At 45.7% G+C, this 25165-nt stretch overlaps 1 protein-coding gene across 1 annotated transcript in view; it reads left to right on the top strand.

Moving 5' to 3' along the window:
- Positions 1-25165, top strand: part of PDE5A (phosphodiesterase 5A) — a 130846-nt gene that overhangs the window by 85868 nt on the left and 19813 nt on the right. Inside the window, exons 12-15 of the mRNA XM_075543866.1 lie at positions 4020-4145; positions 9337-9431; positions 19931-20018; positions 24222-24322. Coding sequence (XP_075399981.1) covers positions 4020-4145; positions 9337-9431; positions 19931-20018; positions 24222-24322 — 410 coding nt within the window. The remainder of the gene's footprint in view (positions 1-4019; positions 4146-9336; positions 9432-19930; positions 20019-24221; positions 24323-25165) is intronic.

Raw genomic sequence — 25165 nt, forward strand, 5'->3', positions numbered from 1 at the left:
TCAAATCCTAAATTCTCTGGTTTTAATCCCATGTGGGGATGTGTTGTCTTTGTTATGTTAATCAGGGATGGTTAGCATAGACTGTATCTTGTATCTATGTCTTTGTGTGTGTGTGTGTGTGTCTTTTTTTGGGGTCTATTTTGAGATATAAAAGAGATCGATGCCAAGATGGATATCTCAGAGATCCCCAAGGAAAGGGGGAACAAGCTAAAGCAGCAGTTTTTAACCCTTTGGGGTTGAAAGACCATTTCACGGGGGTCGCTCGATTCACAACAGTAGCTAAATTACAGTTAAGAAGTAGCAACAAAAATTTTATGGTTGGGATAGGGGTCACCACAACATGAGGAACTGTATTCAAGGGTTGCCGCAAAGAGACAGGTGCTTTCCCTAGAGCCAGTACCCTGAATTTGGACTGCTGGTCTCCTGAGTCAGGAGAGGAGATTTATAGCATCTCGGTTGTAGCAGCACTAAGGCCTATGCCACCACTGGACCTGAATTCCCTGTTCTTAAACCAAAACAACCGGCTGTTCGGAGGACCCCTGTCATGTTTCAGGCGCCCGGTCGGAGACTAGAGGAGGAGGACTCCAAGGAGGGCAGACTTGCAAAGACACAGAGGCCGGAAAGGTGGGGAGAGAAGGATGTGGGGCACTGGCTAAGGCTGAGAGAGGGCTAAGAGCGAAAGTGGGAAAGAGTAAGATGCAGCCCAGCGAACCTTGTGAATCACTCAAAGGAAAACAATGACAAGTGACTGAGGGACTTTAAGATGAGATACCGACAGCAATGTTCAGTGTAGGCCTTGGAACTGAGAAAGTACGGGGGCTGGATGTGGTGGCAGACTTCGGATTGGAACAACATAGTGAAGCCCATGCGGTAAAGATGATTTTAGCCCCATTGGTTACCTTATTCTCAGAAAGCAGCAGCACAAGCAGCAGTAACTTTGAGTATCGTTTGGACGGTACAAGGGAAGCTCACTGTTTTATAGTAGCTCTGTAAGGATGTGGGAGCCCTGGTGGGATCGTGGGCTGCTCACCTCGAAGTCAGTAGTGGGCAGCCTCAGCCACTCTGTGGTAGAACAAGAAGTCTTCTCTACTGTAAAGGATTATGGTCTTGGAAGCCCACAGGGACAGTTCTGCTATGCTGTAGGGTGCCTATAGGTCAGTGAGTGAGATGTAAGTATATCATATCAGATTAAGGGCTAGATTGTTGTTAGGGGGCTGAGTCGATTCTGACTCATAGTAATCCTACTACGCACACCAGAATGAAACACTGCCTGGTTCTATGCCATTCTCACAACTATTGTTGTGTTGAGCCCATTGCTGCAGCCACTGTCAATCTGTCTAGTCAAAGACCTTTTTTCTCTGTGTCTCTCTACTTTCCCAGGGATTGGTCTCTCAGAACATGTCCAAAGTATGTGAGACAAAGTCTCAACCATTCTTGCTTCTAAGGAGCACTCTGGCTGTACCTGCTCCTAGACAGATTTGTTTGTCCTCTCGGCAATTCATGGTGCTCTCAGAATTCTTTGTCAGCACCATAATTCAAATGCATTAGTAGAAGGACTAGATCGGAAGAGTTATTTTTTTAAGTCTTTATGTAGTTCATCTAGAATTGTTCTCTTAGTGGGTTTCCAAGACTCTTCACTGGAGTAGAAAGACCTCCGGAGCCATTGGTGATTTCACACTACTGACGTTGAAGTTAGCAATCCAACATGCAGAGCCCACAACAAGATTCCATAATCTTGCTTTGAAGTGAATTTCTCTGATCAGTTCAATATCTACTCCTTATACAAATTTCTTTCCAGGAAATTGGAGTGGCTGAAGGTCTTTACTTTTCAGCAAGTCATTAGTTCTTCCAATGAAAATGGATGACCTTACACTATGGACCCAGCCCTGCATAGGGTGTACCTGTCAGTGATGGGTTTTCCCTGCTCTCAGAGTCGTCACTGTTACCATGAAAACTAAGGTCAATGTAGTGACATCATTGTAGTCTTATTGGGACCCCTGAATCTAATATTTTCTTGAATTTATCCAAAGGTTATACTATTCTTTCTTGGGTGAAAACATGAAACAACTATCTATTGGCTCTATTCTAACGGTACTTCTCTCCTGTTAAGAATGTGTTGGTTTAGGGATATTATCTCATTAAATCATTACAAAAACATGCGGGAAAGATTCTTTTAACATATTGTCTGCATTTTACAAAGGAAGACTTTGAGAAAGCATGGTAGAGTAGAAAGACCATGGTTTTTTTTTTTTGTCATACTGGAATTTGTTCTCTTAGTGATTAGCTCAATTTTCATAAACACCAACTCAGTGTCCTAATCTGTCCATGGGGAGTAATGGTCATACCCCACCACCCCCTTACCTTGGAGATATGGTAGAAATTGAAAATGCAGCTATATGACTATTTAAGTTTAGATGTTTAAATAGTCTGCTTAACATAGAAATATACAATACATAGGATAGCTTTTGACTAATGAGTATTGGGCATTGGGTTGGGAATGGCCCCATATCCACTGAGCACGTCACCGATCTCACCGTGACTTCCCAGGTTTAGAACATTCTGGTGACAGAATTGGAAACGGGCCTACTTTTGCAGCCAATCATACCATGTTGTCAGGAATGCCTCTCTGGTACTTTGCCCATTCCTCCTTGTGTTTGAAGTGTCCTCAGTGACAGATGCAGAGAGGAGCACACATTTCTCTTTACAGACCCCAAAAGTGTAGTAAACCATTCTAATCTGAAGCTAACACAAGCCCAATAACCATGTTTGGGGCCCAGCCTGGGAATTTGATAAAATATTCCCAACCCATGAGGCTGCGAACATTCTATTCTTTTTATTTTATCTTTTAAAATATACAGTTTCATATATATGACCCAGGAATTTGTTTCACTCTTGTTATTGAATACTTCTTGATTACTCAGTAATAACTCTGCCTGAATATGTAAACATGGTTTAAGAGTGACAAAGATCTAATGATTATGCTGGGACCTGCAACTGCAGTCTGTCCTGGATTATGTGTCATAGTCCTAGCTACCCCCAACCCAACCCAATCCAAAGCCTTACACTAAATACTGCCTTAAGGTCAAAATGGGAGCAAGGTCCCTAAAGTTGAATTTACATGTGGTACATGCGTGAATCGTGCTGGAGAAGAATATTAAAAGTACCATGGAAAGCTAAAGGACAAACTGATCTGTGTTGGGAGAAGTAAGGCCAGCGTGCTCCTTAGAGGCAATAACAAAACTTCATCTTATATACCGGCCGTGTTTTGTGAGGAGAGACAAGGCCCTGGAGAAGGACATCATGCTTGGTAAAGTAGAGGGGCAGCAGAAAAGAGCAAGGCCCTCCATGGGATGGACTGACACAGTGGCTGCGTCAGTGGGCTCACGCGTAGGAACAATTGTGAGGATGGCACAGGACCCTGCGGTCTTTCTTTACATTGTGCATAGGGTCAAGTGATTGGAGCTGACTCGATGGCACCTAGCATCAACAAAAACAACATGTGCGACTCTGTTTGGAGGGTCTCTCTAAGTAAGAGACACCCTAGTGGCACTGTGTGGTAGATGTTGCACTGCTAACAGCAAGGTCAGCTGTTCAAAACTTACAGGCCTCTCCATGAAAGAAAGAGGAGGCTCTCGGTTCTTGTAAAGGTTTAAAGCCTCCGAAACACTATATGGATAGGGTCTCTGAGTGAGAATAAACGCAATGGCAGTGGGGTGTTCTGTTTGGGTTAATTGATGACACATGGACATAATGTCGTTTTTAAAGCTAGCCTGTGTCCTGCCCATGCTAAAAATAACTGTTTTAGAGATGCCTTGGGTTTCCCATCCCAGTTTGAGTTGTGGCCCCACCCCTTGCTGTCAGCATGGCTTCCGGGAAGGGCTTTGCCTCTCCAGCTATTTTCCTCATCTGCAAAAAAGCACAAAAATAGAAGGATTAAGTGCGAACACTTCACTCTGTGCCTGAAACCTACTGAGCGCGATCTGTGCCGGCAGCGGTTCTTATGCTTTCATTTCCGACAGGTTCTTTGCAGTTGGATTTTGAGTGTCAAGAAGAATTATCGGAAGAACGTTGCCTATCACAATTGGAGGCATGCCTTCAATACAGCTCAGTGCATGTTTGCTGCGTTAAAAGCAGGCAAAATTCAGGTACTTTTAAAAAATGCTTCCTATTTTTAAGAGATGTTATTGCTTTAATAGTGAAAGCTGAGAGCATATTTTCCAAGGTTATTTTAGTGAGTGCTAATAACTGAAAATAATATTTACTCCTGTTTACTTAACAATCCATGTTTAGGTAATTAGAGAAGCCTTTGTTTTGTGCTGTAGAGCCCATTCTGACTCGAGGCAACTCTATAGAGGAGAGTAGAAGGGCCCCCAAGGGTTTCCTAAGCTGAGATCCTTCTTCGAGCAGGTAGTCAGGCCCCCTGGAGCTCCCACGGACCGACCAGGTGGGTTCCAGCGCCTCACCTTTTTGTAACTAACTGCTTAGTCAGTTTACCACTAGGGCTCATTTAAGGAAGTCTAGTACAGTTATTTTAGTATGACAAAATACTTTATTGCTAATATGTAATGTAATATACCATATATACTCGAATATAAGCCAACCTGAGTATAAGCCGAGGTACCTAATTATTACCTGGGAAACCAGAAAAACTGATTGACTCCAGTATACGCCTAAGGTGGGAAAAGCAGGATGTGAATTAGCACAGAGACCAGAGGGGAGAAATGGAGCGCAGCCACAGACACATCCTTACCAGTTCAGCTGCCGGCGTAGGTGAATCACTGCGGTGCTTCTGTGAATTGGAGCCATCCACGTCATAGGATGGCTCTGATTGGTTAGATGTGAGTAAACAAACATTCACAGCCCTGCAGTGTCTTTGAATGGACAGCAGAGGAATGGCAATCAGCTGCGAGATGTCACACCTCTCTGGGGTACCACTGACCCGTGTATAAGCCGAACCCCAGTTTTTCAGCACATTTTTGGTGCTGAAAAACTTGACTTATACAGGAGTATATATAGTATATATAATCTCATGTAATATATATGACATATTTTTAATTTTTTTAAATTTATGTTACACTCAACTAGTCTTTGGGCAAATACTGATTTTCTTCAGAGAAAAATTCTACGATATTATTAAGATAAAAATAAACCTATTTTCTCATGCTCCACCTACTCTAAAGTAAGACTCTGAACTTTGGAGACCAGGATTCCAGAGTCTTCTGTTCTTCAGCGGTCCCGGTCTAGCTCATGTTGTTCATGTTAGTATTTGCTCTGAAGTGGATTTTCACTTTAAGTCGATTTCAACCTTACATACCACAGTGAAACCTTACCTATTCCTGTCTGATCCCTATTTACTCTTGTCAGTGTGAATCCAGTTCATCAGTCAAAGTTACAAGAACTCAAGTACACTCACCATATACATTCAGTATGTATGCTGAGCACATAGCCGGAGAATCTGATCTATATGAAGAAGACTGTGGCATCAGGTTTGGAGGAAGGTTTAGTAACAACCTGCGGTTTACAGATACAATCTTCCTTGTTGAAAATAAGGAAGACTTGAAACACTTGCTGATGCAGATCAAGGATTGCAGCCTTCAGCATGGATTAAAACGCAGTGTTAAAAAGCCCAAAATCCTCACAACTGGACCAATAGGTAACATCATGATAAATGGAGAAAGGATTGAAGCTGTCAAGGATTTTGTCTTGCTTGGACCACAATCAATGCTCATAGAAGCAACAATCAAGAGATCAAACAATGCCTTGTATTGGGTAGATCTACTGCACAAGACCTCTTTAAAGTGTTGAAAAGCTAAGATGTTACTTTGAGGACTGAGGCACATCCAAGCCATGGTATTTTCCATGGCCTTAATCTGTATGTGAAAGTTGGATATTGAACCAGTTATAAGGATCTACATGTGACCTCCTCCCTGGGGGACGGACAACACAAAAGTCCGCGAAGGGAGACGTCGGAGAGGGCAAGATATGACAAAATAATAATTTATAAATTATCAAGGGTTCTTGAGGGAGGCGGGTGTGGAAGGGAGGGGGAAATGAGGACCTGATGCCAGGGGCTTAAGTGGAGAGCAAATGTTTTGAGAATGATGAGGGCAGTGAATGTACAAATGTGCTTTACACAATTGGTGTATGTATGGATTGTGATAAGAGTTGTATGAGCCCCTAATAAAATGATTAAAAAAGCAAGCAATCAAGCAAATGTTTTGAGAATGATGAGGGAAACAAATGTGATTAACACAATGGATATATGTATGGATTGTGATAAGAGCTGTATGAGCCCCCAATAAAATGATGTGGGGAAAGAGTTGAATATTGAATAAGGAAGACCAAAGAAGGATCAAAGTACGTGAATGGTGCTGGAGAAGGATGTTGAAAGGACCGTGGACTGCTAAAAGGACAAAGAAATGTGTTTTAGAAGACGCCGTGCCAGAGAGCTCCTCATAGGCCAGCATGGTAAGACTTCATGTTGTAAGGAGAGACCGAACCCTAGAGAAGTGCATCATGCTTGCTAAAGCAGAGGGGCAGCGACAAAGAGGAAGAGGGGCTGACACAGCGGCCATGACAGTGGGCTCGGGCATAGGAACAATCATCAGGACGGCACAGCACTGGGCAGTATCTCATTCTGTTGTGCATAAGGTCACTGGGTTGGGACTGACTCGATGACACCTAACAATTTGAATCATAGACATTTGATCTCATATCCATTGGCTCTGCAATGAAGGACATATTCAATCCATTGAGTCCTGCAACAAATAGTCCTGGAGGCAGACATACCTGACTTCCTTTGGCTTCCTCATCGCCACAAGGCAGGGGTCAGTCAAGCCTCTATGATCCCTCCTGCTTTACCTTTCTGGCACCAACCTTTGCTCCCAAACCACTCGACATCCATGCCAGATAAGGAGGGGTGGGTGGGGTAACCCACAGTCTGGGATTCACCTGCTCTCGGTGGCCTCTGCCACTTCTGACAGAGACCCTGAATGTGCTCTTCCAAGGTCCTCACTGTTTCTTCTCCACAGCTGCTTCAAAGATGGCCCGCCGCCCTTATAGCCAGGGGCTGGCGCTGAAAACTGACCCTCTCTCAGTGTTACACCCACCCTATTTGCATAGTCCCACCCAATCATTTGGTAGTGGTTACCCTGAGGAGTAAGGCCAGAGTGCTCCTTAAAGGCAAGGATGGGGAGGCTTTATCTGACATATTTTGGATGTATTGGGACACCAGTCCCTGGAGGATATCATGTGTGCTAAAGTGGAGGGGACACAAAAAAGGGGAGGGCCCTGGATGAGGATCGATATCATGGCTGCCCCAATGGGCTCAGGCATAGGGAGAATTGTGAAGGTTGAGCAGAACCCTGTAATGTCTCGTTCTGCTGTGCATAGGGTTGCTATGGGTCGACGTGGACTTGGTGCCACCTAGCAAAAGCATAGACTCGGAGACAGCATTGCATTGGGTAACTCTGCTGCACAAGATCTCTTTAAAGTATTGAAGAGCAAGGATGTTACTTTGAGAATTAAGGTGCTCCTGACCCATGCCATGGTGTTTCCGATTGCCTCGTATACATATGAAAGTTGGACATTGAATATGGAAACCCGAAGGAGGATCCATCATTTGAATTGTGGTGCTGGAGAAGAGTATTCAATGTGGTCTGCCAACAGGACAGACCAGTCTGGTTGGGAAGAAGTACAGCCAGAATGCTCCTTAGTGGCAAGTGTGGTGAAACTCCATACTTCGGACGTGTCGTCAGGAAAGACCAGTCCCTGAAGAAGGACATGGACCGACACAGTGACTGCCACAGTGGGCTCAGGTGTAGGAACAATTGTGAGAATGACGCAGGACCAGACAGTGTCTCATTCGGTGTGCATAACATTGTTATTGTTGGAACTGTCTCTATGACATCTAAGAACAACGATGCAGACACATGGGTGGAAGACTTGTATGAAGGAATTTCATCCCATCATAATTCCCTTCCAGGCTAAATTTCACTCATAGCCCTGCCCTTAGATTCCAGTTTAAGTAAGAACCAACTTTCCGTCCTGGCGAATCACTGTAGGCATCTATCCATCACACGTCTGGTTTAATTCACAGCTTCTTTGCCTTTACCTGTGTTTTTCCTTTTTGCTTTACTAAATTCTAAATATTATTCTTTTTGTTTCTGCGGCATTACAAGAGGTAAAATGCTCTCAGAGAAACCAAATGAAAGGTCATAGCCTCATTTTCCTGCTGTCGCAGACATTTATTAGGGATAGGCTATGTTTGCTGGGATGTAGGAAGGTCAGGAGTATTACACCACAGAAGGCGGCCCTGGCATCTTGTTAGGAATGACAAAACGAGGATCCGTGTGTGCGTCAGGCGGCCTGTGCAGAGCTGAGGGTGCCAGCAGAATGGAGACGCTCATGATTTCAACGTTTTTCTTGCTTTCTTAGTAATACAAGAGAAAAGTAGCATAAAGAATACATATGACAGATGTTGGAAATAACCTCTATTTGCCTTTGGGGAATATGTTTTCATTTTTTCTGTTTCTAGTTATCTTTGTTCTGTCGTTTTGCTTAATATTCACTGTTTACCTCCCTTGAGGATACAGTAACTCATAGCAGAGTGTGCAGGGTATGAAAAGTCAGAAAGGAAACAATGATTTAAAGTTTTATGATTATTCCTTCTATGTTGTTGGTGCTGTCAGTTGCCATCACATCTTTTCGGTCTCATGGTGGCAGAGAAAGTTGCTCCTTAGGACTGCCTAGGCTGTGACTTTCGTGAGAACAGACCAGTTCTAGGTGGGTGCTCAGCGCCAGCTTTTTGACTAGTTGTCCAGTACTTCGCTGCCAGCACCCACCAGACTCAAAACCAACCTCACTGCCAATGAGTCAATTCGGACCTATAGTGACTGACAGCCCCTTTGTGTTTCTAAGACTTAAAAGCTTTATGAGGTCAGACAGCCTCATCTATCTTTTGCAGCATAGCTGGTGGGTTTGAACCATTGACCCTGTGGTTGGCAATTCAGTGCATGGCCCACTATCCCGCCAGGGCTGCTCTTGCGCTACTGAAGTATTTCATCTATACATGTATGTGAGTGAGGTGGATAATTGAGAATCAGCGGTAGTTACTATGAGGAGTGACATTTTAATAACCCCATCCGGCAAGACAAGTATTTTGCATTCCCTACCGAAGATGATTCTAGCTTCAGTTTTTTGTGTGTAACCATATGACACATTCATTAAATACTGAGATCAAACCCATGATTACTGAGATAAGGACAGATAATCAATGGCTTTTCTCTGCCTCCTCCGCCCCCCCCCCCCCCCCCGCCATTGTCTCTGGCCACGCAGGGCAGGTTGACGGACCTGGAGACCCTTGCATTGCTGATTGCTACACTGAGCCATGACCTGGATCACCGCGGCGTGAATAACTCCTACATCCAGCGGTAAGCCTGTTTCTCCAAGTGAAAGAAGAAGGTGCCCCTGCTGAATTGTGGGGCTTTGTGCCTCTAGGTGAAAAGTCACAGTAACGTTTGTGGTACAGAGTTTTGGTTGCTCCAAGCGCCATATGTAATCTGATTATGTTTAAGGGAAATGGGGAAAAATATCAACCCAGTATTGGGATGGAGTAGGGAAGTAAAATTACTGGCCTGAAAGAAAATGATTTATGCTCAGCATTGTATATATCTTTAGATATTTACCAGGCATGTTGCCTCTGCTTCCATAGACCCTGCTCAAGAACACTATTGAGACTTGTTCCAAAAAAGTAGAATATTACCTGGAATTGAGAATATATGTATGTTTGAGACATGTTTAGCTTGTACTTGGTACTCGGAATGTACTCAGTTGAAGAAGACTTCTGGTCTAAACAAAGCTGGGGTGGCCCTACAGTACCAGGATCTGCAGCAGGCATGGATTCAAATCTTGGCTTTGTTCCACAGGCCCTGTGTGACTCAATTTTCTGCAATTAAAAAGAATTTTTTAATTATCTAGAAAATGGAGATAATTCTGTTCTTCATAGGGTTGATGTGAGTTTTAACAAATCGCATGCATCAGTGTCAGGTAGAGTGCTTGAGACAGGCTTGGTGGTGAATCATTCTTGGCCTCAGATGCTCATGATCACCGCACGGCCTCTTTGCACCCGCTGATATTGCCCGTCAGATGCTACCCTCCAGAGAAGAGCTTGAGACTCCTTGAAGGGCCAAACGTCAGTGACATTTGCAGTGACAGATGAGATGATAACAGCAACATTGCTTGTGTTCAACATTTTGACATTGATATTTTCCTACAGCAAATTAACTAGAAAGCTACATGTTAATAGTGAGTTTGTTTTCAGTTCTTTGAGTGATGCAATTAATCAATAGATGCCTGAAGGAAATTCCAGATGTCTTGAGAGGCTTTCAGAACACTGTCTAATCAAATTCCCCGCATAATCTGTATGATGGATGGAAAACTTCACGGCAAAGGAATGGCAGTAAGGCAGCAGCATGTCATCTGCCGACCTTTGGATGGGAAAAGATAGCAGGCTCTCGCCCGAGTGTCTGAGATAGGCTTTTTCCTTTTTAAAATCTAACGTCCAGAGAGAACTGACTGGGTGACATGCTTTGGCATGTGAGTCTGTTCCCGAGCCTCACAATACACAGGCATGGTTCTGAGCGCAGCATCCACATGGAAGGGTGGGTAGCACTGGGTCAGCCCGCACGGCACAGCACGACATGGCATGCCACAGATCAGCGCCGTCCTGTGATTAGTCCTCTCTGCCCCAGGACTAGCATAATAGTATTGGTCTGCAGATGACTCTTATTGTGCCAAGATGCTATATTGTCTTACTTTGGAGTGAGAAAAAATAAAAATCACTCAGCTATTTTTTTCCTGTGTTTATTTTAAATGCTTACCCGGAAAAACATCTGGAGAAACGTCATCTTCTCCACACACACAAAAAAAAAAAAGTCCTGGGAAAAATGTCAGAGACTGCAAAATTGTGCTTTCGCACACACCACAGAGCAATCTTCCACTGCGTGATGATAATGCTTTTAAAGCAGTCAGTGTCGTTTCAGAGATGTCTATCTTTCCGACATCCCTGTGGTCAAGGAAACCAAGAATTTTCCAGGGGTGGCTCTTTGAGTCTTTCTTTCCTTTGTGGTAAATTAAAGTAGGATTCTCTTTTCCATGGGGACTCATAAGAGCGTAAACAAACCACGAACATGCCCGTGTGGAGTGTTCATTTCTGAAACGGTACAGTGTCCGAGGACCTCAATCAGATATTCAAATGTGTGTGGAAAGAAAAGTCAAACAGTAAAAGGAGCCACGGAAGTAAGGCTTTAAAAACACACCCGGAAGAACCAGACCCCTCGGGGTGGCAAAGTTAGGCACCGGAATTCTCCTTTCTTGAGGTCCTGGTCATCAACTACATTTGGGCTAGGAAGCCCTGCTTTGACTCCCTCTTGGATTAGGAAGACTAGCGTTGTGGGAGGGGCTGTAAATGCGGCAGGGAAATGTTGGCGGTAGACTGCCCACTGGCTGTGCTTATATTTCGCACACATGCTTCAAAGATAGTTCACATGGGCATTGCATGATTATTTTTTAGAGAGGCAGTGACAAGAACAAAATGGCTGGTGTACAGACATCCATTAGACAAAACACAGTTTTAACGCTTGGATGGCATAGGGAAATTGCCAGTATTTGGGCTGCAGCCAATGCAAGGAGGCTATCCGGGCATTGGCGTGGTGAGATTCAGGTTTGGTATGTTACAAGATTAGACAGGGAAAGAAGAATGGGCAGTTATTTTAGGGCCTTGATATTCTGCTACACAGCGAGAGAGCTGTCAACGTACAGAATGTGGTTCATGCCTTGTGGCATTTTATATTCTCATTTCAAAAACGAGTGATCTATGCGGGTGTGGGGGAGCATCTAAGTCCCGAGTAGTGTAACGACATTGACTGTAAGAGTGCTCAGCGAGGAAGGAAATCGGTCAAGACGAGTAGACTCCATCTCCACTATTAATGGAGGAAGTGAGGCGCAGGTTGGGTCTGGAAGAGCATGTAAGGTCTGCAGAGGGGGGAAAGGTCAAGATGTCTAGGAACACCTATGCGGCGGGCTTTTTCCTGGAAGAGTGAGTGGCGCTTTGAAGGACAAGTTTGACACGGAGGAGAAAATAATGAATACGGTCTAATCTCAAACGCCCCGCAGGGCTGGTTCTGCGCAGTCTTCCAGTATTAGGGTGAGTTGAAATCAGATCCATCACAGTTGACTTGGTTTGGAGTGAATGAAAAAAGGTCAAAGAAATGTTTGCTATTATAAAAATTAAGAGAATCAGGGGTGGGGAAGAGTTTGAGGGGGTGGGGAAGATTTTTTTAGTAGCCTCTGTGAGACAATGTGCATTTGTATTAAGAGAACTTCTCTGTTTCTGGATCTTCTCTGGTTATGAAGAGGAACAGGAGTCATCTGCAATGAAGGGCAGGTTCAATGGCTATAGAGAGCCACTGGATCTGAGACTTAAATGACCAAATAAATGAACACTTTTCTAAGTTCAAAGGAAGTAGAGTCCAGTTTGGCCAAGCATGAGATAGTGAGGTTGGAGATGTGGAGAGACTGTCGACCTGAATAAGAATAACATTTCTCTGTAGCTCAGTGGCATTGATGGTGGTGGTGGTGGTGGTGTTGATGGTATAGGTGGTGGTGATGGTGGTGGTGGCGGAGGAGGACGAAGAGAACAACATTTACTGTAAAAACCCCTGACCTTTGAGCCAATGCTAACTCCTAGCGATCCTACAAGGCTGCGTGTCTTTTCAGAAGTCAACAGCCTCATCTGTTTCCCACAGAGTGGCTGGTGGGTTCCAACTGCCAGCCCGCTTGTCAGCCAAGTGCTCCAACCACTGTGCCCCCGGGGCCCTTTGCACAGTGACGGTTGACCCTTGAGGAGCCCTCGTGGCGTAGTGCTTACTCATTGAGCTGCTAGCTACAGGGTCAGCAGTTTGAAACCACCAGCCACTCCGAGGACTAAAGATGAGTCTTTCCATTCCCATAAAGAATTAATTACCTCCTCGGAAACTCACAGGGCAGTTAGTTCTACCCTATCCTATAGGGTCACCCTGAGTTGGCACAAACTCAATGGCAAGGAGTTTGGTTTGATTTTTATTGGCCCTGGCATAGCAGGCTTGAACTGCATGGTTCCACTCAAACGTGGATTTAAATTAAAACCAAAAAAACTGCTGTGGTCCCCTATCATCTCCACATGATTTAACAATTTCTCACCCCAGTAAATTGCATATTACACCCACAAAAACATGATCTTGCAATTCTCAAATATGTTTCACCGTGGTGACTGCCATACCTCCAACCTTAAATGATGACATCGGGCGGAATACAAAGGGCACCCAGGGCTGCTGAAAGTGCTCTCGGGCAGCGACTGGAGAGAAGCCCTGGCCTTCCTAGGACAACCGGAATTCGTCAGAAAGTACTCTCAATTGCGGTCTGCAGCTGTGGTTGCCCGCCGTTTCAGGATAAACGCATCCAGCCTATGGACCATTGTGACGAAAGAAAGGAAACGCTTGAGTGGGTTCAGTGGAGGATGCATAAAACACTCAGAATCTGTGTAACGGACTCTTCCTGGTACCGCTAAGGCTTCTGGACAACAGTAGCCAATGAGAAGTTAAGTTTCAGGGAGTCAAAATTATACAGGGATTTTCAGCTGCACAAGGGCTTGGTGCCTCTGACCCCCTGTTGTCCAAGGATCGACTGCACTCCCTCTCACATTCAGTTAGGCCATAGTCCATCTTGCAGTGCTTATGAGAGGTAAGGGCAGCCTCTGAAGCCGGACTCCCAGACTCCTCTTATCATGGGACCTTGGGAAAATCCTGGCACTTGTTTGGTCCACCGGTTCACTCTCTGGGTAACAGAATAATGATAGGTTCCTAATCAGGGTTTCATAAGGAATGTGGTAAATGTAAAGTGCTGACTTGGGGCATTAAACCAAAACCAAACTCACTGCCATTGAGCTCCTGCCAACTCACAGGCCAGATCTACCCCTGTGAGTTCCCGGAACCTTCTCCCAGGGAGAGGCTAGTGGTTTCAAACTGCTGACCTTGCAGTTAGCAGCCCAATGCATAATCACTACACCACCTGGCTTCCTGTTACTACCAGTTCCAGAGGGTGTGCTCTTCATGACAGGTGGGAGTTTAAGATAAGGCTTTGTTACATGATGGAGCAGGTAGAGGATGGCAAAACCACTAGGCTAATGCAGTCTCTTGTACGTAGTAGCTGTGGAAAAAAGAAGTGAGCCCTTCTTGTTGACTTGAAGAGGAGGTCAAAGAACTGGGTCCAAAGATCAAAGGGATCATCAGCCTGAGTATCTGGGGCATCATGTCTGATTAGAGAATACAAGCAAAAATAAGTGGTGGCCTGGTTTTTTTTGGGGGGGGGGAGTCTAGGTAGTCAAAATATAACCCCTAATCATTAGAAGACAATAATGATGATTTGGAGACGAAATGATGATAAGAAATTTAATGGAGTTACCAAGAAGTCATTAGAAGATTCGCGTCCAGAGCAATGAATAGGAGTGAAAATCAAGGCTTTTCCTGGTTAGAATCAGGGAGAAGAGGGATTCTGCAGTGGTAAAATTGTTTTCCTTATCAGACTTTTATTTTCTACGGGTTCTTAAGGCTTTGTGTGTACCCTTGCTGGAATACCGATCTGATTTCTACATGCGTGCCATCCTAATGCCACTCTCAGACGACTGTGTAGGACAGGAGGAGATTCCAGGGAGGGCTTGCCAGTCTCTGAATGCTCAGTTTAATGCGGGAACCAAATTCTGCAGCGGTCATGGTTTAATGGGTCCTTCTGATGAGCAAGAGGCCATGTAGCCCTGTGTTGGAGAGGGGTGAAAAACTACAGGATGTATAATACACTGGTTTCCATGAGTATCTTTGTAAACAGGGAACTTAGGGCATCTGTCACCCTCTCATTCTTTCATGAATTGGTATTTTTAGAATGTAAGCAACGGCAGACACTTCATTTGCATCCATCTAGCTCACAAACTAAGATTATCCTCTAATGACCAACAGTCCGTTCTGCATCATCTAAGAAAATAAAGCATTTGGTGTCGAGATCGCAGCGTGTTTGGCGTCCAACACGTGCTTGTGTCCTGCCCCCTCTCCTTGCCTTCCCTTGCTGTCTCTGACCAGGGGCAGGGCGCTTCTGCTGTGTCTTACTCCTGTGAACCCCGGAGAACAGGGATGCTGTTTGAATCCTAGCTGCTCCACTTCGATGGAACTTGAATGTCAGAAACTCAGGATTTGTGTCCATCTGAACTGTAACTACAACAATAATGTCCATTTTAGAGACGTCCCCCTGTGGCTTACTCCAGAAGCACAGCCTTAGACAAAAGCTCACGTACCTTCAGGTTATTTGTGAATGTGATCCTGGGGAACAGAGAGGTGGGGGTGCAAGGTGAAAGAAGGAATAGCCAGTACTAGGAAGAGGGGCTGCAGTGGCATAGTGGATTACACACTAACCTGCTAACTGCAGAGGTCAGCGGTTCGAAATGCCCAGCCAATCCGCGGTAGAAAGATGAGGCCTTCTACTCCTGTAAAAGATTTAGTCTCAAACACCCACCCAGAGAGTTCACAGTTCTACCCACCCCCTAAGGGGTCACTGTGAGTCCGGATGGCTCAATGGCACTGTTTGGAGTTTGGGGTTGGTCCCCTTGTAGACAACTGGTGCTCAAGGCTACCCAACTCTTGGGAAGAGTCTTAGGAATTGAGACCCAGAACAGTTTAATGAGAAGATGAAAAGAGAAACATTAGCTCCCATTGTTGCTCAAGGTGATCCATCAAGCTTTCCCTCTTCCACACTTCAAAGGCAAGGTCAGCAGCTCGAAACCACCAGTCACTCCTCAGGAGAAAGCCGGCTTTCTGTTTCCATCGTTACAGCCTCAGACACTCACAGGGGCAGTTCTACTCTGTCCTATAGCCGCACTGTGCGTTGCTATGAGTCGGCTTCAACTTGCTGGCAAGGAATGGAGGGCAGAGAGAATTCCTGTAGGCACCAACCAGTGGGTCACAGAGCTTCGGGGCAAGAGTGAGATGTAATCCAGACAGACAGGCAAGGGCACACAGCTCCTTCTAATTGTCACCGGCAGGACATCTGGTGAAGGTGGCTGGACACTACATCAATGGCTGGAGTAAGCGGGATAGATGGGACTGTAACGTGGTGGACATTTACAGGGTCATTGACAAAATTAAATACAAATCGCCTAGCACAGTTATAGTCTCGGTAAATTGTAATTACTGCCATTACTCTGCTGTCGGATACATATCTATTTCTCAATGTAAAAAGTTTACAGTCCAATGGACTGATAGATGTATAAACAGCTAATATCTGGCAGAATAAAGTTGATGAATGAGAAGAGCAGATACTTCATAAGATTTTCCTTTAAATCTAAGGGATGAAATGAGGAAGGGTGCAGATGCTAAATCCAAGTTGACTTAAGCATATGTAGTCGGAATAAAGAGAAAATGCTGTCGCCAAAATAACGGAATCTGGAAAACTCAGAACAAACAAAAACCCTCTAAAGTCACTGCCACCAAGTCAATTCTAACTCATAACAATCCTGTAGACGGTTAAACTGTCCCCCCACCCCCCAAAGTTTCTGAGGCTGTAAATCTTTACGGATCAGGACTCTTCATCTTGCTCCTGTTAACTGACTGTGAAGCTGGATCCACAGACTTGGTGGTTAGCAGGCCCACACGAAACTCGCTAAGTTACCAGAGCTCTATAATACTAACTCAGTTCTATCGAATCAATACTAACTCATAGCAACCCTATAGAACAGAGTGGAATTGCTCCTGTAGGTTCCTGAGACTGTAAATACTTGTGGGAGTAGAAAGCTTCTCTTTGTCCTACAGAGAAACGGGTGGTTTCAAACTGCTGACCTTGCAGTCAGCAGCTCAATACCTAGCCCTCCAGACCACCACTAGACAGGATGAGAAAGGAAGCGAATGGATCCTCCTTAGCCTGAAGCCTTTACTCTCCTGTTGGGCCGTGTCTCTGGAAAATCTCATCATCTCCCGTGCCTGGAATGCCATCTGTCTGTTGATGCATCCTACATCCTTTCTTTCCAAGTGCAGACCTGTGTTCAGGCATGAACATCCACCTGTGATCACTTGGGTGATCAAAATCAATGTAGAACCAATACTTCTGAACCAATACTTCATCGCTCCCTTCCTTCCCCCAGCCCTAACCAAAAATGAGACTAGCATCCCCCACCTGCCCAGGGCAGAACCTTACCATTCATATTGTTCTCTTCATCGCCCTATCCATCCTGGGTCCCCGTATCAGAATACATGACCTATCGAGCTACCCCCCGTAGCTATGAGGTGACCGCTTCTCATCACGCCTGCTCCGGCCACCCTACTCTCCTAGCCGGAGATGCCTCCCAGAAGCCCCTTTAAGTAACGCCTCCACCTCTAGTCCTATTTCCAGCAAATTCACTTTTTTTCATGGATCTGCTTATGTTCTCTCATCCCTTGGTTTCCCCGCGTGCAGCACGAAGCACAGAGTGTGACCCATTTGTGGATTTTGCTGCCACCGAGTCGGTTTTGGCGCAGAGCAGCCCTGTGCACAACAGAAGGAAACGCTGTCAGACCCCGCGCCATCCTCACGAGGGCTGCTGAGCTTGAGTCCTTGGTCGCAGCCACCGTGTCAGTCTGTCTCCGGGAGGGTCTTCCTTGTTCGGCTGATGTGCCTTACCAAGCGTGACATCTTTCTCCAGCAACCAGTCCCTCTTGATGGCATGTCCAAACGACATGAGACGGTCTAGCCATCCTTACTTCTGAGGACCGTTCTGGCTGTATTTCTTCTAAGACAGATCGGTTTGTTCCCGGTAGTCCATAGAAAATGCCACCATTAAAATGCTTGTTTTATTTCTGCCGTATTCATTGTCCAGCTTCCACATGCATATGAGGCAGTTGGAAACACTACGGTCTGAGTCGGGGTTCATTAGTTTTCAAAGTGACTGGTCTCCAAAGTGACCCCTTTTCTCCTTTGCACCTGTGCGGCAGTTCTGTGCTGCGCAGTGTGCTGTGTGGTCTCTTGACTGCTGCTTCGATGAGAGTTGATTGAGGATCCAAACAAAATGAATTCCTTGACAACTTCAGTCTTGCTGCATTTACTTTGATAGTGCTTTTTGGTCCAAGTGTGAAGATGTCTGTGTTCTTTACATGTAGTAGTAATCCGTCTTGCAGGCAGAGGTCTTTCATTTCCATCAGCAAGTGCCTCAAGCCCTCCTGGCTGCCAGCAAGCACGGTGTGTCGTCTGCAGACTGCAGGTTGTTCATAAGCCTTCCTCCGGTCCTGCTGCTGTTACACGTTATGCTCGGGCTTGTAGCCTGCTTCTTGCCTGCCAATGGTTTTTCGGTGCCATTGAGTTGTTTCCGACTCCTGTTGGCCCTATGGACAGTGGAACAGAGCACTGCTGGGTCCTGGTCCTTCCTCACATTGTCCAGCTTCACAGCATACAGACAGGACAAGCATGGTGAAGACATACAGTCCTCAGACGCGCGCCTCTCCTGATTGGAAACGTGCAGTCTCCTCTGTTCTGTTTGAACAGCTCGCTCCTGGTCTGGGAACGGCCTGCGCAGGCCTGAGGCTGTGCTCCAGCTTGGGCCGTGGCCGTGTTGTGTTGCTCTTTCTGCCCAGCTTCCCGCATGATTTGCTCCGCAAACAGCTTGAATAAGTATGGTGAATGGAGACCAACCCTCTCCCTGACTCCCCTATCTCTCTGCCTCCTTTTACATAGTTGGCATGTGCTCTGACTACCCCACCCCCTCCCCTGCCATCAAGCACCTCACTGGAACCCATCACAGTCGGTTCTATTCTCAGAGAAACCAAACCAGAAGGAAACGGGCTATCGCTGTGTCGGTCTGACTCAGAGAGTCTCCCTGCGCTTCAGAGCAGAGCTGTAGTTTAGAGTTGGCAGCCCCGTGACATTTCAAAAGCAGATCAGCCGCGCACTCTCTTTTTCTTCCAAAATATCTCTGGGTGGATTTGAACTCCCAGGTTTTTTTTATTAGGAATCGAGAGCTTAACATATTTGTGTTCCAAACCAGTTTACATTCGGAGCTACTGCGGACATCGTACCGTTCCACAGTTCAGTCGTATCACGCAGTGCTGTTCAATTGCTGCCACCATCAGTTCAGAGCATTGTCTTCCTTCTTGAACTCCCTGACATCAGCTCTGCCCTACAGCTCGCCCACAGCACCCCTCGGGACCCTGGTAGCTAGTGTATCTCTTGCTACACCTGTCCTGGTTTCACGTAACGAAAAACATAGAAAAATACTTAACAGAACCAAGAAGGCTGCCAGCAGTGACAAAATAAAACCAACATAAACCCCAATATGAAAAAAAAACACCAGAAAATATTAAACACCAGATCAAGCACAAAGTGTATCAAAAGGGAAATAAATGATAAGGTTTTAACCATTCAAGTTCAGAGCTTAGCAATGTGTGCCACCTGTTTTAATGAGTGGAACCTTGTCAGTATTTTAACGTAGATATGGACATGTGAATTTGTTTCCAATTTTAAAAACAGTTTTCATTTTGAAATTGAGAAGTATAATTTGTAGAACTATTTCATCAGATTTTTGTTTTGTTTTGCTCTATTGCTTAGGGAAGTTCTCTTTCTCTCTTCCTTACTTTTAGTTTTAGTGAATCCAAACACAAAGCAAATGAAATTGTTCTTCTGTCGAACCAGCCACGGTTATGTGGGTATTTGCTGTTTGATTGTATTCATTGTTTTCCAGACATAGACTCATGTTTTCCTTTGATCAACAAGGAGGGGAATTGTCAATGTTATGAATGTTATAGACTGTCTTTGAGGCTCACAATAAGAACCCTCTATTGATACCCCGACTTCTATGGGGGAAATTGTGTTTCTTGCTATGTTTCAGAAGCGAACACCCCCTGGCGCAGCTCTACTGCCATTCCATCATGGAGCACCACCACTTCGACCAGTGCTTGATGATTCTCAACAGCCCAGTGAGTGCCTCCTGACGCTCGCGCAGAGCCCGAGGCTCTCCGTGGTATTTTCAGGTTTTGGATTTGTTCCCAGCATCATAAATTCTTGAACATACTTTATCCCTTTTTGGGTAAGGAAGGCAAAGCCAAAACATTGAAGATCCTCACTGCCTGACCTAACCAAAATGACCAAATGTTGCCTGGTGTTATGGACTGAATGGTGCCCCGCCTCCTCCAAATATGTAACTCCTAACTTGTGTGCCTGTGGTTCTAATCCCATCTGGTGGTGTTTGTTACACTAATGAGGCAGGATGAAGGTAGGGTGTATGGTGAGATGGAAAGGGGATTGAAGGAAAACCAGCCAGCCGGAGCAAAGGAGCCGACCGAGAAAGAAGCTTCCTCTAGGGTCAGTGCTCTGACTTTGGACTTCGGGTCTCCCGTCCTCTGAGATGCCCGGCAGCTCTTGGCTGAAAAAAGTGACTGCCAGAAAGATATTGACCTGGGGTTTAGTGAATGTGCGAAGGCATTCCACCTTGTGGATTATAACAAATTATGGATAAAATTATGAAGAACCTAAATTCCAGACCTCTTTGCACATGCGCAAACTGTACACAGACCAAGAGACAGCAGGACAGAGGACGCTGCATGTTTGAAGTCAGGAAAGGTGGGTCTGAGGGCTGTATCTTTTCACCATACTGATTCAGTCTGGATGCTGAGCAAATAAACTGAGTAGCTGGGCAAGGTGAGGAAGAATTTAGCATCAGGATTGGAAGAGGGCTCATTAGCTACGTGAAATATGCAAATGACACAGCTTGATGTGCTGGAAGGAAGGAGATTTGATACATTTGCCGATGGCGACTAAAGTAGACAGCCTTCAGTGTGGATCACAGCTCAATGCGAAGAAGACAAAAGTCCTCACAGTTAGACCAGTATCAAGCTGGATAATGAAATACGGAAATTTCCACTGGTTTCGTTTTACGTGTATTACAATTAGAGCTCGTGGAAGCAGCAGTTGAGAAATTGAAAAATGTAATATGCTGGGTACGTTTACTGGAAAATAGCTCTTTAAAGTGTTCAAAAGCACAGATCTCTCTTTAAAGAGTAGGGTGTGACTAACCCAAGCCCCAGTATTTTCAGTCACCTTATATGGATGCCTAAGCTGGACAACAACTAAGGAAAGCCAGAGAAAAATTGATGTCTTTGACTTACAGTGTTGGAGAAGAGCATTGAGTGTACCATAGACCGCAAGGAGAACGAAGACATCTGTCTTGGAAGAAGTACAGCCAGAACCCTCCTTAAACACAAGGATGACTCACCTTCTCACGTACTTAGGACATGTTAGCAGGAGGACCAGTCCCTATAGAAGGACGTCATGCTTGATAAATTGGAGGATCAATGAAAAGGGGGAAGACCCTCCGGGAGAGCTGGACTTGCACAGCGGCTGCAACAGTGGGAATAATGGTCTCCATGGTTATAGGAAGGGCTCAGGAAGTGTGAGCGTCTTCACTCCATTGTACCCGGAATCACTGCAAGGCAGGGCCATCCTGATGGCCCCAACAGCAGCAATGGAGTCTGAGCACTTGTGCATAGGACCCTCTGCCCTGCTTTGGACGTCTCCAGGCTCGTAGCAAATTTCTCTTCCTTCCGGGGCCAGCTTAATAGCAACTCCACTCTTTCTGTGATGAAGTACTAGCCGCATGGTCCCTGTCCACACAGACCAGCTTTTGCACTCATTGATGTGTGTGTGTGTGTGTGTGTGTGTGTGTATCATTAATATCCTTCAGAACTGAGGCTTTTCAGGCATGGACATGTTGTGTTATAGCAGGAACTTCTAGATTTGCTGTCCATGTGCTTGTCTCTGTTATAACAGAAATGCACGTGGATGACTTTAACGGAAATTATTTTCTCCAAGTCCAGAGCTTAGAAGGCTCTCTGTCTGCTCCACAGGAAGGCCTTTGTCTCATCAGCTTCTTCCTGCTGCTTCCTTGGAGAGCACCATGTGTCTTTCCCATGCCTGCTTCGCTGCATGTTGCTTGTTTTAATCTTTTACGGCTCCCTGGTGGCACAGTGCCTTGCTACAAATTTGGGTTTTTAAAGAAAGAAAATATGCTAACTCGTTTTTTCCCCAAAAGTGTAGATGTAAGGATATGCTCACCATAGCTGCCTATTATTGCATAATTTATTATGCGATGTGTTATTACTTAACATACACGGAATTTGGCTGGTAGATATGACTGAGCTCAAATTATAAGACCCATCTATGTTTTCTGTGCTTCTAAGCACCATTACACAAGCAATGACGGTCTACACGTTGCGGGAGCAAGTAAGAGTTTAGCACCAAGAGACAGATCCATGTCCACATGAACTGTTGTATCTTCCGCTAGTTACCAGAAGGTATTTTCTGAACGGTTTGCCTAGAACGCAAAATAATTTAATATGTAAGAATTAGATTTTTGTCATTGATAAGATATATGCCTCAATTGCACATCTAGTTAAACCTCTGACCAAGTATTTGGGCCCCGACCAAGCTCACGCTACAGTTCCCCGGTTTGCATTGACAGCTTCTGTTCCCAAGCCTCTCATCTTTTCCCCAGCCCGAGATTTCAAATGCATACCTGACTCAGTGTCCCGATGGTATCTTCATGCTCTTGGGTCCCTAAGTGTGTGCTTTGCCCCGGTCAAGATCATAGAGCCACTGTGTTGAACTGAGAGCCCCTGGGTGGTACAAACTGTCCCTGTGTTCGGCTGCTCACCAGAAAGGTAGCAATTCCAGTGCACTCCGAGGGTCCTCAAAAGAAAGGCCTGATGACTTGTTTATAACGATAGGCCAGATACTAAAACTCACTGTCGTCCAGTCAATTCCGAGTCACGACGACGCTATAGGACAGAGTAGAACCGCCCCTGCCGGTTTCCGAGACTAAATCGTTATGAGAGCAGCAAGCCCTATCTTTTGTGGAGCGACTGGTGGTTTCGAACTGCTGGCCTAGTGATTAATAGCCCAACGCATAACCCCACTACGTCACCAGGGGTAGCCTCTGAAAGCCCTGTGGCATGAAATTCCACGCTGGGACACATGGGGGTGCCATACATCAGAATCCATGCTGTGGCAGCTGATAATATGTTTACTTACAGGCAAGAATTTGTGTGACTAGGCCACCTATTAACTGTTCCTCTTAGATGTTTCCAGAGCCCTGGTGATGTAGTAGTTGAAGCTATGGGCTGCTTACCCAAAAGGTGAGTGGTTCAAACCCACCAAGCACTCCATAGGAGGTAGATGTGACTGTGTCCTTAAAGACTGACAGCCTTGGAAACCCTGTTCTGCTCTGTCCAGTGGGGTTCTTGGAGTCAGAAGCCACTCAATGCAAGGATTTTGTTGTTTTTAATGTAGATGTTTCAACCCGTGTTTTCTTTATTCTACCAGTAAGCACATCGTTGGCTGGTGTCCACTATCTCTCTATAGTGACACATTCCTCAGGAATGCATGCCATTCTCAATATTGATCAGGTTACAATTATATTAAAATGTTATTATGTATTACAAAAGCCATAGAGAAATAGCTTTTTAATAGTCGGTTGTTTATGAAGCTCACCACTCTGCTTTTCACGTCCAGTACTGTGACTTTGGTTTTTAAGAGTTGTACTTGCTGTGACAATATCGCAGTTAAACCGGCCCAAAGGAAACGTAAACATGTTAGGTCTCTGGATAAAGCCTTGGAAGTATCCGTAAACCAACCACTCTCGTCAAATTCATTCCAACCTGTACCAACCTGTTTAGAGTTTCTAAGACACACCCCACCAAGCTTATTGCCAGCCATTTGACTCCCCTCTTAGTGACCCTCTCTTGGGTTTACAGAATCAGGCAGCCTCATCTTTCTCCCAAGGAGGGGCTGGGGGGGTTGAACCACCAACATTGCTGTTCACATCCCAATCCCTAACCTACAGTGCCAACATGCATCCATTGACTGTTCCACTATGATGAAGCCGCCTTCTCTTCTATCACAAGGTACAGGACTCGGGGGGCGTAAATGGAAAACATGTTATGGCATTTATTTTGATGGATGCAGGTGTCCTCTGTGGTCATGAGTGTAGAATACTGGGCATGTTTTCAAGACAGGTGACAGTAATTCTAGGTTTTGTTCTCCCCAGCTTACTATTGCTGCTTTGAGCAACGTGTCAGCCGCTTCTGCAGGTGGAGTGCTAACACCGGTTCTCTTTTTCCATGAAGGGGAATCAGATCCTCAGTGGGCTCTCCATCGAAGAATATAAGGCCACGTTGAAAATCATCAAGCAAGCTATTTTAGCCACAGATCTGGCGCTGTTTATTAAGTAAGTATAAAGAAATTCCCTGAGATCAAGAAATAGGTCTTGGAAGTGTTCCAGATGTTTGAAATCCACATTGGAGACTTCTTAGATTTTAATGAGACCAACTATCTGGGCAGAGCTGTTTTTCACATTTCCAGTTTCTTCAAAAGAGTCAGAAATACCTTCCTCCCTTGGTGCACTTATCACTGGGCTTACAGAACACCCTGTTGTTTCAGATGTGTGCCAACCGCTGTGTCCCTGGAGCCGCACACAAAGCAAAAGAGCCTGTCCAGCCGGCCAGGCCTGCCTGGTCTAAAGACTGTGTCCAGCCGGCCAGGCCTGCCTGGTCTAAAGACTGTCCAGCCGGCCAGGCCTGCCTGGTCTAAAGACTGTGTCCAGCCGGCCAGGCCTGCCTGATCTAAAGACTGTGTCCAACCGGCCAGGCCTGCCTGATCTAAAGACTGTATCCAACCGGCCAGGCCTGCCTGGTCTAAAGACTGTGTCCAGCCGGCCAGGCCTGCCTGGTCTAAAGACTGTCCAGCCGGCCAGGCCTGCCTGGTCTAAAGACTGTCCAGCCGGCCAGGCCTGCCTGGTCTAAAGACTGTCCAGCCGGCCAGGCCTGCCTGGTCTAAAGACTGTCCAGCCGGCCAGGCCTGCCTGGTCTAAAGACTGTCCAGCCGGCCAGGCCTGCCTGGTCTAAAGACTGTGTCCAGCCGGCCAGGCCTGCCTGGTCTAAAGACTGTCCAGCCGGCCAGGCCTGCCTGGTCTAAAGACTGTGTCCAGCCGGCCAGGCCTGCCTGGTCTAAAGACTGTCCAGCCGGCCAGGCCTGCCTGGTCTAAAGACTGTCCAGCCGGCCAGGCCTGCCT

Source organism: Tenrec ecaudatus, chromosome 3 (assembly GCF_050624435.1).
Source record: "Tenrec ecaudatus isolate mTenEca1 chromosome 3, mTenEca1.hap1, whole genome shotgun sequence".
In the NCBI taxonomy this organism is placed as follows: domain Eukaryota; kingdom Metazoa; phylum Chordata; class Mammalia; order Afrosoricida; family Tenrecidae; genus Tenrec; species Tenrec ecaudatus.